The 15,606-nt window shown below is 54.9% G+C and overlaps 1 protein-coding gene across 8 annotated transcripts; it reads left to right on the top strand.

The window, feature by feature from the left end:
• Window positions 1-3,541: 3,541 nt before the first annotated feature.
• Window positions 3,542-15,105, top strand: MFSD2A (MFSD2 lysolipid transporter A, lysophospholipid). 8 transcript variants are annotated; one of them, XM_027108977.1, is made up of 14 exons: window positions 3,542-3,765; window positions 5,211-5,339; window positions 6,525-6,649; window positions 10,239-10,362; window positions 10,473-10,551; window positions 10,915-11,072; window positions 11,527-11,617; window positions 11,736-11,857; window positions 12,081-12,164; window positions 12,708-12,791; window positions 12,885-12,997; window positions 13,443-13,586; window positions 13,678-13,854; window positions 14,637-15,105. In XM_027108977.1, exons 1-14 carry the CDS (start codon window positions 3,673-3,675, stop codon window positions 14,698-14,700), a joined length of 1,587 nt encoding a protein of 528 aa, XP_026964778.1. In that variant the 5' UTR covers window positions 3,542-3,672; the 3' UTR covers window positions 14,701-15,105. The 8 variants fall into 8 exon arrangements, 7 of the variants coding, with proteins under 7 accessions (XP_026964778.1, XP_026964779.1, XP_026964780.1 ...); XR_003433302.1 differs by having other exon boundaries at window positions 3,552-3,765; window positions 13,779-13,854; XM_027108978.1 differs by having other exon boundaries at window positions 3,552-3,759.
• The last annotated feature ends 501 nt before the right edge of the window (window positions 15,106-15,606 follow it).

Below are 15,606 nucleotides of genomic sequence, written 5' to 3'. Positions count from 1 at the left end.
TTGTGTGGTAGAGATAGGCTATGAAGCCAGGTGACCTGTCCTTGGAATCTTTGCACTTAATTCTGCTGCTCTGTCTCCCAAGAAGATCAGGGGACCCAGTGGCCTTCCCCAAAGGCCTTCAGGGGAGTACGCTAGGATATGATGAAGCCCACCAGGCTGGGAATGGTGCCCTGTGAGGGCACAGACAGGTGGAGAGCAACAAGGGGATCTCTGAAATGCATTTGTCCTTGACTGTGAGGCTGGGCTAGATCCAGAAAAGGTCAAGGTTGGCCGCAAGGATAGTACCCCTCAGAGTGGGGAGTTGCCTTTCTGTTCCTAAGGGAGAAGCCCTTGTCCTCACTGCTATCCTAGATGAAAAGAATGTTGCTATGAAGAACGGGCCCAGGTCTCTCTCCAGGCTCCTGAGGCTAAGGGAGCTGATAAGGTTGCCCTCTGCCCACCTTGGACGGGAGCCTAAGCAAAGCCTCTTGGGCCCCAGGCCTGGTGGTGTGGGGGAAAGGGGGTAGGAACAAGAGTAGCCAAGAGGGCCATGGAGACACATTGTCAAGACTGTGTGTAGCCAGAGGACAACATCTCTAAGTGACGAGTTTACAGACAAGCTCATGGTCTGAAAAAGAGGCCTGACTCTGGGTGTATAAAACTGGTCGCTGCTTTCCCTCTCTTAGCCTCAGGTTCATCGTCTATAAAGTGGGGGTAATAAAAACTACCCTCCCCAGTTATGTTGTGAGTAAATGAGATGGTATATACCTAAAGCACTTAGCACAGTGCTTGCCCAGCAATAATTGGGAGCTGTTGTATTAGCAGGGCCCTGATTCGGTCAGGGGTGAACGAGTGTCTCTAGTGATGTGTTATGGGGCTCTGTCTTGACCAGCAGGCTGGATGGTATAGTTGAAGTCGCCTGGAGCAGCCTGGATCTAAACTTAGGGAGAGAAAACAGGGGGCAATAGAACCAGCATCCAAAACAATTTCGACAGGTTGGAATAAGCAAGATGACACTGTTGTTCTGTGAGCTTCAAGAAGGGGGAGACACTACACAAAGCAGAGGATGAGGGAGAGACCTGACTTGACCCCAGCTCCAGTGAAAAGGATCTGAATGATTTAGTTGACCACAACCTGATGGGAACTAATCATGGGAGAGAAAGGCTCCAAAGCCCAGCAGTCTTAGGCTGCATTAACAATGTGTCGTGTCCAGACTGGGGAAAATAATAGGCCTATTGTGTTGGCTTGGTCAGGCCATATCTGGAATCTTATATGCTATGCTGGCAGACCGGAACTGGGCCAGGAGGGGGGACCAGCCCAGCCTGGGCTCCCAGGCACTTGTGCTAAGCACTTCCCCTGCATTTTCTTGTTTCATATCCAAAACAGCTCTATTAGGTAGTCACTTAATATCTCCACCTTATACACAGGGAGGTTAACTGAGCTGCCCAGGATCAACCACACAGCTAGTAAACGGAGGAGCCTGGGGCTCTTCTGAATGGGCTACCCTTATGCTTGTACCTGAGGGAGGCTGAGCAGGCATCACTGATCGCATCTGAGTCAGGCCCCCGCTAGTCAATGGGGATATGGCCGTGAAAAAGATGTGGTTCCTACCTTCCCAGAGCTCACGGTTTGGCAGGGGTCTAAATCACTTGTGTTGTAGCATGATCCCATCGGACTGAGGATGTTAGCGCTGGAAGGGATCGTACAGTCACCTCAGCCAACTCAAGCCCAGAGAGGGGAAGAGACAGAACAGTGTCACACCGCTCGTGGCAGAACCGTGGGGGCCAGTTCAGGCCCTTTTCACAGTATTCAGCTGCCTCATCTTGGCTCCCTTAGGCTCAGCAGTGGCCAAAATCTGTGTGCCAAGATGGGGATCTGCTAGGGCAGATGAGGAAGCTTGGTGTGGCCATCCTGGGGCAGCCAGACCTCATCTCTCCTGCTGGCAATCAGATTTTATGAAAGAAAAAAGGAAACTGACACTGAGCAACCACAGGCACAGGAGTGAGTAGCCTTGGAGCATCCCAGCAACCACTTCACTAGTCAGTCTCAACTGGCCCCCTCCCAGCCTCTTGAGTGCCTGGGAAGCCAGGGCTGATGGTGACATGAGGGGCCCAGAGGTGGTAGAAGACTTTTCTGGCATCTGGGTCTAGCCTCCCGTCTTCTTTCTTTTTTATAAATTTATTTATTTTTGGCTGCGTTGGGTCTTTGTTGCCACATGCGGGCTTTGTCTAGTTGTGGCGAGTGGGGGCTACTCTTTGTTTCAGTGCATGGGCTCTAGGCACGTGGGCTTCAGTAGTTGTGGCACGCGGGCTCAGTAGTTGTGGCTCGAAGGCTCTAGAGCGCAGGCTCAGCAGTTGTGGCACACGGGCTTAGTTGCTCCATGGCATGTGGCATCTTCCCCGAGCAGGGATCGAACCTGTGTCCCCTGCATTGGCAGGCGGATTCTTAACCACTGTGCCACCAGATTATTCAGCACTCTTTCAAACCTTTCCTTGATTGTTTCAACCCAGAGCTTTGTATCTCCCAGGGCTTCTTTTTGGCCGTGCCACGCAGCTTCTGGGATCCCAGTTCCCCAACCAGGGATCCAGGGATTGAATTCTGGTCCTCGGCAGTGAAGGCACGGAGTCCCAACCACTGGACCACCAGGAAATTCCCTCTCCCAGGGCTTCTTCTTGGGGAGACTGGTTTACCCTTCTCATAATTTTTGCTGAGAGGGATAGCACAGGGCTGTGGAGAGGGAAGGATGTGAAATGGGGCAAAACCTTATAGGCCTGCCTCTGCCACATGAGCGCTGTTTCATTTCTCTGAGTTTTCCTTCCCTCAGCTGTAAAATGGGGATAATAATAGCACCACCCTCACACGGTGGTTATGAGGGTTGAATTAGATCATGTTAAGCATGGAGGGAGCTCTCCGTAAAATGCCGCTGATATCATCATTGTGTGCTGATGGCTGTGGTCCCGACTCCTCTCCACAACTCAGGAGCTTCCTGCCGGCAGCGACTGCGACTGCGTTGCCTCGTCTTTCTCTCCCATCGCGAGGGCCCCACAGATGCCAATGTCGGGAAGAAGAAATGGTCCGTCTTGGAGGAGGGGTGAGGGGTGTCGGTTAGGAAAGTGTCAGCGCTATATGCTCCAGGTTTGGAGCAGAGGGAGACTCGAACTGACTCCAGACGTTAAAGGGGGCAGTAGGTTTCCAAGCCTCTGCCTTTCCTAGGCCTGGGGGTTGGAAGTCTTGGGGTGTAGATCTCGGTGGTGGACGACTCACTCTGGGGGACCTCGGGCAGGTCACTTCTAGCCTTGGACCTCAGTTCCTCGTGTTTGTCAAGTGGGTCTCCGGCTTTAACCCCGGGGTTGCGCGGAGGCGCGCAGCCGGACGCGGGCTCCAGGCTGGAGAACGTGGCTTGGTGGCACAAGCCGCAGAGGGGTTTGGGCCGGCGGGAGGCCCGACGGGCTCCAGGATTGGCTGGCGGCGGTGTAGCAGAGCTCCAGGATTGGCCAGTTAGAGAGGGCAGGGCCCAACCTTTTAAGAGGCGCGTGGGGAGTGCAGTGAGCGAGTCAGCGGCGTTCGTAGCGGCGGCGGCGGCTACAACTACAACGCGAGCCCGGGCGGAGCGGAGGCCCGCGGAGCAGAGGAACATCGCGGAGCAGAGGAACATCCCGGCTTCCCGGTCCGGGGCAGCGTGGCCCGCGGCTCATGGCCAAAGGAGAGGGCGCCGAGAGCGGCTCCGCCGCGGGGCTGCTGCCCACGGGCATCCTCCAAGCCGGTGAACGCCCGGTCCAGGTGAAGGTGAGGGCCGGGCACCCCGGGTGGAGGGTCAAGGGTGGGCGGCAGGCTGAGGTTGGGGCGTCACGGGATAAACCTGGTTCTGGGACACCTTGGGCTAAGCCGGGAACAGGAGGACCCAGAGGCAGGAGAGGGCCCTGGGGTGCCCTGGAGGCAGGCAGTGATGGAGAAGGTTTGTAGGCGCTGGCCCCCTTTTGCCCACCCCCCACTCTGGGTGTCTCTGGGGAGCGGCCCCACCGGCGGCTCCACGTTGTGCCCGGCTCCGCTCTGCCTAGTCGGTTTCCGTTCCTCTGTGACCAGAACGCTTAATTTTGCTGCCCTAGACGCCAGAGAGACCCCAGAAATCTGGGAAGCCCAACTTGGTCCCAAATCTCTCATCCCCCTGCTCTCCACCCCCACATGCTACGCCTGCTTCTCAACTCCGCGGTGAGGGCCGCTCAAGTTCATTCATAAGAGCAAGGGCTCTGCTCTTAAAGGAGCCGCATTCCGCAGGCGTTTGTGTCAGTGTAGGTGTCGGCCCGCGCGCGGAGCTTTGCGCGTCTTGACCTTCGGCCCCATTCCCAGCTCTCTGGACATAATGAAGGACCCAATGACATCAGACGGCCCCAGGGAGGGATCCCAGGCAAAAGATATCTAGATATCTAGGAGGTGACTGCCTTTTTGTTTTAATTTTATTAACCGATCCTTGGAAGAACCCTGGGAAAGCAATTATGCTGCTCCCGTGTATGAGTAATCTACTTTCCCTGGGCAACCTTAACCTCCCTAGTGCCCCACCCAGAGAGGGTCCAGCCCTGCACCTAGAGGACTTTCCTCTCCTCTCCAAGATTCTCTGGGAACTGGGGGAGGGGGACAGGGAGAGAGGGAGGGTAGGACAGCTCCTGGGTTTGCCTGAAGGTCTGGCTGCCTCCAGGGGCCAGGGAGGCTCTGGGACAGATGGAAGGAACAGCTGGGCCTAGAGCCAGCTGGGTTGGGCCCTTAGGGATCTCTAGAGCCCTCACCCAGTAGGCAGGTTCACTAGCCTCTGAACCAGGGCAGAAGCCAGGGCTGGGCTTAGGCAGCTCTTGGCGGCAAGAGGATTTTCAGGTTGTGGCAGCTGGTGCCAGGTGGGGACAGGTCCATTGCTGGCGCGTGCTCCCTCTCCAACTTGGAAACAAACAGAACTGAGGCCTTTGGAGGAGTCATTAAGTGAAGACGAGCTGATAAGGATCTGGGTTTGGGGTGGGGTGGCTTAGGGGCTACTTCCTCAGTATGGATTCCCCTTTTCCAGATTTTTAAGAACAGAGAATACCTTTCATTTCTTGTGGGAAGTGAGCTCTCCCTGGGTGGGAATAGGGCAAGGCAGACTTGTTCCTCCTGGCAAAGTTCCAGAGTTTCCTGTCTCTGGAAACTTCCAGGATGAAGGCCAGGATCGTGGATCTCTTTTCATTCTTTCCTCTTCTTCCCAGAAGGAGTCAAAGAAGAAAAACCAGTTGTCCATTTGCAACAAACTTTGCTATGCAGTTGGGGGGACACCCTACCAGGTGACGGGTTGTGCCCTGGGGTTCTTCCTGCAGATCTACCTGTTGGATGTAGCTCAGGTGAGTGAGCTGAGCCCGCTAGGGCTCCTCCATCACCCCAAGGTGGGAGAGACTACGGACTCCAGGGTAGGGTCAGTTTCCCCATCTGTGAAATGGGACTGGGAATCCCTACTCTCCTGCCTCTCAGAGTCACAGCAGGTGAGAAATAAGAAGGCTTTGGAGAGTACCCAGAAGGGGAGTCTCTGCCCCAGGCCTCTTAGCTGGCAAGGTCAGCTCACTCCTCCTTGCCTGGCAAGAGCAACAGAGCCTGGAGGGGTAGGCGGTGGTGTGATAGAATGGAGCCCGCTGTGATGTTCTTAGAAGAGACTGGCACACAATACCCCCAGCTGGACAGCAGTAGCTGGCTTGGCTCAGGGGTTGGTGACTTTGCAAGCAAGGCATCTTGTATTCACTTAATAGATGGGGAAGCCTAAGCCCCAGAAAAGACAAATGACCTAATTTAAGCAGCTAGTTTTTGAGCAACTCCCATGGGCCAGGCCCTAAATGGGGTGCAAATAATGGGGAACCTGCTGTCAAAATGTAAAAAGTTAGAAAAGTCAGACTGGGGAAACTGCAGTGTGGGAGAGGCCTCTCCAGCTTCCTGGAGCGATAGTAATAGTAGAGCCTATTGATGGATGAGGAAGAGTCCAGAGAAACTGTCTATTTAGGCCTAGAAGGTTTGGGGGGAGGGGGATAGCTTGAATGGGTAGTGACAGTAACAGTCTACTTTTTCAACATTTTTTCTATTGATTTCTTTTTCCACATCCAAGATAGAGCTTGACCCTGTAAGATAGGGGTCATAACCCCATTATACAGATGGGGAAATTGAGGGCCACTGCGGTGACCCAGCAAATGCTATTTCTGATATCAGGTGGTTGGGGCTTGTGAGAGGGAGGCAAGGAACTGAATTCTGGATTCATTCTAATTGATGGGAGTGTTTTTCAAGGGCAGAGGAGGGGAGGACCTAGGGGGAAATATCTGGGAAAGTTTCCAAGGAGACACACAGTGCTACTTCTGTTGGGAAACTGTTGTTGTCATTATTAACAAGGCAAGTGATGATGCTTAAGGCCTGGGTGGGAGCAGTACAGGGTCCTAATGGCCAGGCTGAAGCAGGGAGGGAGCCCTGCCTTTGCCCATCGGTGAGGGTGGATGTTGCCCATCAGTTGAAGGATGAGGAAGTCATCTTTTGCCTGTTCCCCATCCCAGGTGGATCCTTTCTCTGCTTCCATCATCCTGTTTGTGGGCCGAGCTTGGGATGCCATCACAGACCCCCTGGTGGGCTTCTGCATTAGCAAATCCCCCTGGACCCGCCTAGGCCGCCTCATGCCCTGGTGAGTAGAAAATGCTCCTTCTGAGGTGGTAGAAGGCGGGGCTTCTGACATGTCTGCTACCCCGTGGTCCTTCCACATGGTTTGTCACAGGCTGGGGGGTGAGGAGGAGGAATGATGCAGAAACCCCAGCAAGGTCTCAGCTGCCCCAGGCATGGGCATTGGAACTCCTGCCAGTTCATACCCAGGCTGGCCGAATTGCTAGACTGAGCAGCTTCCCCTGGCCCAGGCCCCATTCCTCCCCAAGGTCCTTTTCCCTTCCATGAAGCTGGAATTCTAACTTCTCCCGCTCCATCACTTCCCATAATCGTTGAAAGGTTACGCTCTGGAGCCAGCCTGCCTCATTTTGAATACCGACTTAGCCACTTAGAGCTGTACGACCTTGGGCAAGACATTTAACATCTCAGCCTCAAGTTTCTTCATCTGCAAAGTGGGGATAATGATTATGCCTGTCTCACAGGGTTGTGGTGAGAATTAAATTTTTTAATACGTAACGTGCTTAGAACCATTTCTGGCACTTATTAAGCATAATTTGGCACCCCTGCAGAGTGGCTCCTGGTGGAGGGGTAAGCGTGGAAGGTAAAACCCAGAAGGGACAGCATAACCTCTGGCTCCTTGGACCGTGAGAACTACCTTTTCCTTTGACACAGAGCCTACAGGCCTCAGCCTCAGGCTTTGAGGCAAGGCTGGGGGGTGGTGGTGCTACAGATCAGCTGGCAAAGGCAGGCGCGAGGGACAGGCTGACAGGCCAGGGCTCTGGCTCCCTCCAGGACATCCTGCTTGGGGGGGGGGGGGGGGGGGGGGACATGCCCCTTTCATCTCTAGCCCATCCAGGCTCGAGTGGGCGCCTTCCTGCCCCAGGGGCGCCCATACCTGGTCTCCGGCCTTCAAGGCCTTCAAAGCTCTTCCCACAGTCCCTGCCCCCCAGCACAGCTTCCTTTCCCACGAGGTCCCCCTCCCACTGAAATCCCGCCAGCCCCTGGCAAAGGCCCAGCTTGGGGCCTTTGATCCAAGCTTCAGGGCCAGTGGGCAGGAGAGTCTGCCTTACCTGCACAGGCTGCTGGGGTTCCCGGTGAGCCAGCCCCTGAGACTGGGCCTGGTACCCGCCCCCCTGGCAGCCACTCAGGGGCGGGGCTGAGCTGCCACATCTCCTCATAAGACACAGCCAATGGCAGGCAGCTGCCCGGGCCAGCCTGAAGCAGCAGCAGCAGTAATAGCAGCAGCCCGGGCCAGCCCGAAGCAGCAGCAGCCCGGGTTACTCCCAGCACATTTGGTTCCACAGCCCCGGCTGCTTGGATGGAGTGTTTGGGGAAGGCTGCCAGAGGAGCCCTGGTTCTCTGAGGATCTGGGAGGGGTGGGGTAGAGTAAGGGCGGGAGAGCAGAGGAAGCCCTCCCTTTGGGAGGTGAGATCTGAGGACGTCTCGCCCACGCAGGCACGTGTGGCAACCAGCTTGGTGAAGTAGCTGAGGGCCCTTCAGGCTGGTTTGTGATTCAGCACGTGGCCTCAGCTGTCAGGGTGAGAACTCCTGGCGACACCTCTGAGTGGTACCCCCACCCCTGTCTGAGCGCATGCTGAGGGCTGCCGTGTAACGTACATGACCCTCCTCTTCATCCACCCCCGTTAGGACCTGGGACCTGGCACCCCTTCTGCTTTCAGTGTAGAAAGAGGCTGGGCCTTCCAGGGCTCCTGAGCCCTGGGGCCCCCTCTCCCAGGCCTCAGACCAGTCCCTGCCCTCAGCCAGCATTTAAATCCTCCGTTTCAGACGAGGAAGACTCTGACGGAACACTTTCCTGGAGTTCCCGGCCACCCATTGAGAGGCAGAGTGTCAGCAGGGTCCCATGGGAGATGCAGCAGGGATGGATCTGAGGTCTGATTCCCAGCCCAGTGCTCTCGGCAGCTCCCTGAAGTCTCCCGCTGAGCTTTCCTGGTGTGATAATCACAGCAAACACTTGTTGTGTCCCAAGAACTGTTCTACATTTTAATATCAACTTAAGTCTCAAAACGACTTCAACCCTGTGAAATAGAGCCAAAGTCCTTACAATGGCCTATTGGGCCCTACATGACCTGGCACCCCATTTCCTGTCCAACCTCATTTCCTAATTCCATCTCCCATGCTCACGCCACTCTCTCTGGCCCCCTGGCCTCCTTCCTCCTCCCCAGGCCTGCTGGGGCACCTTTCCCACCTGAGCACTGTGGCCCCGCGAGCTCTGCCAGGCCAACTCCCTCCTCTCATTCGAGGCCTGGCACAGAGGCCACCTTCTCAGTGAGGGCTGCCTTGGCCACCTGGTTGTGAATCGTACCCACATACTCCCAATCCCCTTTAGCCTGCTTTCCTTCTTTTTTCTACAGCACTTAATCACCGTCTACTATGTTATGTAGCTTTTTTGGTGTGTGGTAGAATACACTATTTAAAAATTTTTTAATTTACCATTTTAGCCATTTTCAAGTGTACAATTCAGTGGCATTAAGTATAGTCACATTGTTGTGTGACCATCTCTCCAGAACTTGTTCCAAACTGAAACTCTGTACCCGTTAAACACTAACACCCCATTCCTTGCTCCCCTCCAGCCCCTGGCAACCAACTACTTTCTGTCTGTGAATTTGACTCATCTAAGTGGGATCATGCCAGATTTGTCTTTCTGTGTCAGGCTGATTTCACTTAGCATAAGGTCTTCAAGTTTTATGTTGTAGCAAGTGTCAGAATTTCATTCCTTTTTAAGGCTGGATAGTATATATCTTATGTTTATTTTTTGTTTGCCAACTAGAATGTAAATTCCACAAGGGCAATGACTTGTCTGTTTTGTTTACTGATACGTCCCAAGTCATTAGAATGGTGCTCAGCACAGAGTTGGCACTTGAATATTTCTTGAGTAAGTGTTGAAGGTAAGGTAGGTGCTATTACTATTATCGTTTGTAAACGATAGTTTGGTAAAATGAACCTCAAAAGTTAAATAACTTGCCCCAGACCAAGTTATTTATAGTTACTGGTAGAGCCGGAACTGGATCCCGGAAGCGTGGCTCCAAAGGCCTTTCACCATGGTTCTCTGCTGCCTTTCTATACTGATGCCGTGAGGTTGGACCGTCCTGAGATCTAACTAGGATGGTGTGGGACTCACATGTGGGCAGGCACTGGGCCCAGTCCTCCCCTCTGGCTGCTCCAGAAGCAACACCTTCACCTGGAGTTGGCCTCCCCCACTCCTGTGTATGCACACATGGGTGAGATCCCACTGGGATGTCTCCTCCCCCACTGCCTCCCTGCCCCACCATCTGAGGTCTTGGCCTGCATTCTCAGCCCCTCAGCCCATAGAAAGCCCCTGTCTTTGGAGCCTTCACACCTGGGGAGATGCAGGCAAGACTCAGGAGGGTCTGACATCATACCCCATGCTCAGGATTGTAGGCTGGGGGCCCTGCCTCAGTGTGCCCTTCTGGGCTGGGCCATCAGTCCCTTCCCAGAGACCCTGGGGCGGGTACATCCAGGGGGAGGAATTTCCTTCCTGCCGGGCACCCTGTGGGGCTGCAGAGCAGTCCAGCCTGGGCCCTGATCCTGGGGTTTTGGCATCCTGCCTCCACTCAAACCCTCCCCTTCCTCAGGATCATCTTCTCCACGCCCCTGGCCATCATCGCCTACTTCCTCATCTGGTTCGTGCCTGACTTCCAACAGGGCCAGACCCTGTGGTACTTGCTTTTCTACTGCCTCTTTGAGACGCTGGTCACGGTGAGTATGGGCAGGGGTGCGGGAAGTCCCTGGGGCCTCCGGGGTTGGTGCCCGAAGCCACATCTGTCTGTCCATCGTCTGACTGGCCGAGGGCCTCTCTTCCATGCCAGTGTTTCCACGTTCCCTACTCAGCTCTCACCATGTTCATCAGCACGGAACAGAGTGAGCGGGATTCTGCCACTGCGTATCGTAAGTCTCCCCAGCCCACTGAGCCCACCCACCAGGGACCCAGGGTCTCCACTCCCTGACCCTCCTACCATGTTTCTTCCCTTGTGGGCCCAGCTCCCTGCTCTTGGAAGTGGGTGTGAAACCATCTTAAAGATAACTTATAGCTCTGGTGAGACCAGGGAGGTGGAAGGACCAGGGAGAGGTCACATAGCGAGGCCATGAGTTTAGGCCAAGGTGCCGTCTACCCCAGTACCCAGCACCCATCCTATCTGGAGCTGCTACTATCGCCTGTGGCTAGAGCTGGGCTTATATCCATCTGACCTTCCTCCCTGGGGGCCCACAAGCCGTGCGGCCCCTCAAAAGGACTTGCTTTTTCCTGCTCAGGGATGACCGTGGAGGTATTAGGTACAGTGCTGGGCACAGCAATCCAGGGGCAGATTGTGGGCCAAGCACATACACCTTGCGTCCAGGACGCCAATGCTTCTACAGTAGCCTTGGAAGGTGTCAATCGCACGCAGAGCGCCACCTCGCTCAGAGAAACGGTAAGGCCCTGGCAGGGCAGGGCTGGGGGAGATGAGGAACGATGGGGTGATTCTGCCATTATCCTCAAAATGTAAATAATGGCTAGTGTTTGTAAATGTTGGGCATCTGTTATACAAAGTGTTAATGTGCCCACTTTGCAGATAAGGAAACTGAAGCACAGGGAGGCTAAATAATTTGTCCAGGGTAATCGAGCTAGTGAGTTGCAGAAACTAGATTTGGGGAGCTTTGAACTGTGGGCTCTCAGACTCCACAGCCTGGCCTTCTTAACCTTTTGTTCACCTGGACTTGGCCTTGGGAAGCAACAGCAGGCGCAGGCTGATTTTCCCATTTCGCGGATAGAGACAGTGAGGCCCCCAGAGAAGGAACTGATCCAAGGTCATTGAGTAGAGCTGCTGGGAGCTGGGATGAAATCAGACTGACTGTTTCTCTATGTCACCTTTCCCCTCTTTACAGCAAAACGCATACCTGCTGGCGGCAGGGGTCATTGCCTCCATCTATGTCATCTGCGCTGTCATCCTGACCCTGGGCGTGCGGGAGCAGAGAGGTGAGGGGTCCTGGGGAGGGGTGCAGGCCCCAGCGTGGGGTGGTTTTGTCCCTTTGCCTGGGCCTCAGGCTTGGGGAGGGGCCTCTGCTCCTGCCTCACCGTCCCCTCTGGCCCCCAGAACCCTACGAGACTCAGCAGGCCAAGCCGATGCCCTTCTTTCGGGGCCTCCGGCTGGTCATGAGCCATGGCCCGTACATCAAGCTTATTGCCGGCTTCCTCTTCACCTCCTTGGCTTTCATGGTGAGTCGGGCCCTGATATGCTCAGCCTGGGCGGGAGGGCGTATGTGGAACGAGGGGCGGGGTAGGCCTCGGACTCAGGATGGGACAAAGCCCGAGGGACAGGTGGAATGGAGGTGGAGTGAGCAGGGGTCCCTGGAGCATGGGGAATGTCATGGAGGCTCAGCCCCAACTACATCACCTGTTTCCTTACCTTTCCTTCCCACCACGCTCTCCTGTCCCCCAGCTGGTGGAGGGGAACTTCGCTCTGTTTTGCACCTACACCTTGGGTTTTCGTAACGAATTCCAGAATCTGCTCCTGGCCATCATGGTGCGTGTGGGGCCCCGAGGGTGGCCGAAGTGGCTTAGGCTGCGAGATGGTTCTTTGGATAGCCAGAGGACGTTTCCCAGACTGGCCCAAGGTCATGAGGGATGAGGGAGGCTTCTCAGAACCTTTGGATCTGACCTACCACTGCTTAGGTAGGACGATGAAAGAAAGAGTTTGGGTACATATATCAAATCTTTATGTTGTACACCTTGAACTAGTACAATGTTATATGTCAATTATATCTCAATTACACTGGGGGAAAAAGAAGAAAGGGTTTGGGGTTAGATGTTCAAGTAGAGAGCATAGCAAAAGCAAAGGTGTGGAAGCCAGAACTTCCGGAGCTCTGTGCTCAGAGAAGGCAGGAGATGAGATGGGGACTCGCTCTCAGCTCCCCTGAAGAGCCATCGGGTGCCTGTCCTCAACTGTCCAGATGATGTCATCTGTCTCTTGAGCAGGGCTGGGAGCACCTTTAGAGTCCTGGGAAGAGCAGAGGGTATTCCATGGCTCTAACCCACTTCCCTCTCCTCCCCTTTTGCCCATCCACAGTTCTCGGCCACAGTCACCATCCCCATCTGGCAGTGGTTCCTAACCCGGTTTGGCAAGAAGATGGCTGTGTACATTGGGATCTCAGTGAGTGGGGCTGAAGGACAGGGCCTGGGCTGACTTGGGGGCTACTGATGGGAGCTTCCCAGCTGACTCGTATTCCTGTGCCCGCTCCCCTAGTCAGCAGTGCCATTTCTCATCTTGGTGGCCCTCATGGAGAGTAACCTGATTGTCACATATGTGGTAGCTGTGGCAGCTGGCGTCAGTGTAGCAGCTGCCTTCTTACTACCCTGGTAAGTATATATAGGCCCACCGAGGTATGTTTCCCAGCCTCCCACCCCCCAGTTCTGAAGCTCCTTAGGGAGAATCCTGTGGGGCTTGTCTCCCTGCAGGCCATTCTGTGGGTCCAGGTTGGGGGTGGGGCAGGTCTTCCCAGTACAGTTGTACAGGTTGTGAACTGCACAACCACATCTAGTCAGGGTGGGAAATGGGGGCTTAGATCTAGCCTGCACTCTATACCTGCCTAGCTGAGCAACTAGATCTGGGGCTACTTCATCTTGGAGGAAGGGGCCGTCTTTTTTATTCACATGAAGTTGCCCACTCCTCATTGAACTGTGTGTGAGCTGTGGGACTGCAAACTCTCAGAGGACCACTCTTATTGACACGGACCACATGGGCTAGTGGAGGTCTGGGGTTGCTAGGTGGAAGGGTGCTCACGGCTGCCACCACCGTGTACAGGTCCATGCTGCCTGACGTCATTGATGACTTCCACTTGAAGCAGCCCCATATCCATGGGACCGAGCCCATCTTCTTCTCCTTCTATGTCTTCTTCACCAAGTTTGCCTCCGGAGTCTCCCTGGGCATCTCCACCCTCAGTCTGGAGTGAGTGGGGGGGGGAGTCTGGGCAGTGCTGGGCAGGGGTAGGTCCCAGGTGCCCCATCCTCACCACTCCCCTAACCACTGGGTCCCACAGCTTTACTGGGTACCAGACCCGTGGCTGCTCCCAGCCAGCACGTGTCAAGTTCACACTGAAGATGCTGGTGACCATGGCTCCCATAGTCCTCATCCTCATAGGCCTGCTGCTCTTTAAGCTGTACCCCATTGACGAGGAGAAGCGGCGGCAGAACAAGAAGGCCCTGCAGGCCCTGAGGTGAGTGGGGAAGGGACAGGGAGGTGGACGAGGGGACATCATCCAGTCTAAGCCCTCGGCTAGTACCTCCTGGGGCCAAAGCCAGATTTGCCTTCCACACATCTTCCCTGGACAGCTCCTCCTCTGCCCTTTCCCCCGGCTGATTCATCACCGTGGCCGTTAACATTTCTTGAACACAGGCTGCCTGCCTGGGCTGAGTGGTTTTACATTTATTCATTCAACAAGTACTTAATGGGACGCCTATGTGCCAGGCATTGCTCTAGTGAATGAAACAGATAAATCCCTGCCCTCAAGGAGTTTACATTTTAGAGAATGTACTCGTGATCTCCTATGGTCGTCCAACAACCTTGGGTGTCAGAGATGCCTATGATTCCCACTCTGCAGATGAAGACACTGAGGCTTAACCAGGAAGAGTGACAAGTGATAAGGGGCAGAGCTGGGGTTTGAGCCCTGGTGTTCTGACTCCAGAGCCCACACTCTTCACGGCTCTCCTGGTGTGCAGGAGCTCAGGTGCGGAGACCAGAGGGCAGGGTGGAGTGAGTTGCGCCAGCCCAGCTCGCCCAGGCCAGGGCGTGGTACTGGGGCTTGGGGTGCCTTGTGGGCTGCAAGAACAGCGAACAAACCTACCAGCAGTTTCTGGGCTGAGAGTGGGAGTGAGCAAACTACGTCCTGTGATTTAGACCAGCCTGGCAGTGAGCTAAGACCTCAGAGCCAAGATCCTGCGGGGAACAAGCAGGTGGGTGAGGGTGCTTCCTCCAGCCCGTCTCCTCTGGCTTTTGCAGGGAAGAGGCCAGCAGCTCGGGGTGCTCTGACACAGACTCTACAGAACTAGCCAGAATCCTCTAGGGCCTGCTGGGTGGCCCGAAGCCACCATGCACAGGGCCTGGGTCGCCAGGCCAGATGAGGAATCTGGGCCTGCTTGCCTGCTCACTGAACAGCTGGTCTCCAGATGCCAGGAAGGGAGCCAAAGACTCAAGAGTGAGCGACTCAGGACGCCTCCTGTGCCCATCGTGAGGCGGGCTGTTCACACAGCCACCAGCCTCCCTCTGCCCACCACAGGGGCCAAGCCCAGGGGCTGCTACTGTGAATATGCCACAAGGACTGATCGGGCCTAGCCCGGGACACTAATGTAGAAACGTTTTATACAGAGACTAATTAATAACTTAATGACCATGTACATAGCAGTCTGTGTGTTTGTATATGTCTGTGAGCTATTAATGTTATTAATTTTCATAAAAGCTGGGAAACGGAGCTGCCTGTTTTCTGTCTTTGTCCTGACACTGAGCCGTTCTGTGCCAAGGTGCAGAGAGTGAGGGAGCGCTCAGCCGCAGGTGCCCTGGGGGGCGAGAATGTGTGTGGAGGTGTGATAACAGCATCAGCTAACATTTACTAAACACCTGTCTGTACCAGGCCCAGGTGTGGAAGCTTTCCTCTCACTTTGCTGATGTTCTCACTTAATCCTGGGAACCATCCTGCTAGGTCAGGACTGTCCCCATTTTAAAGATGATGAAACTGAGCCCCAGTGTTGAGAGGGACTTAGCTAAACTCACACAGCCAAAAGAGACCTAACTGGAGTAACATCCCGGGTCTTCGAGACTAGTGCCTTAACCACTATCCACTGCTCCCCCGTGTCTGAGAGCGGCCAGTTTGCTCTGCTCAGGCCCGCATGCTCTGCTTCCCACCCTAGGCTTGCCTGAGCATGTGACGCTGGCTGTGCTGGGGCAGACTCTGTGACTGGGCCCCTGTGGGGTC

This window comes from Aethalodelphis obliquidens, unplaced genomic scaffold, assembly GCF_003676395.1.
Source record: "Aethalodelphis obliquidens isolate GAN/ISIS:26980383/991018 unplaced genomic scaffold, ASM367639v1 scaffold9, whole genome shotgun sequence".
NCBI classification, from domain to species: Eukaryota; Metazoa; Chordata; class Mammalia; order Artiodactyla; family Delphinidae; genus Aethalodelphis; species Aethalodelphis obliquidens.
The sequence above is the reverse complement of the archived record's forward strand: the minus strand, read 5'-3'. Positions and strand labels throughout refer to the sequence as shown.

Coding starts and splice junctions, on each gene's coding strand:
- MFSD2A (XM_027108977.1), top strand. CDS start 3,673: ATGGCCAAAGGAGAGGGCGCCGAGAGCGGCTCCGCCGCGGGGCTGCTG. Junction 12,165..12,707: donor ATCTGCTCCTGGCCATCATG/GTGCGTGTGGGG, acceptor GCCCATCCACAG/TTCTCGGCCACAGTCACCAT. Junction 13,587..13,677: donor ATCTCCACCCTCAGTCTGGA/GTGAGTGGGGGG, acceptor TGGGTCCCACAG/CTTTACTGGGTACCAGACCC.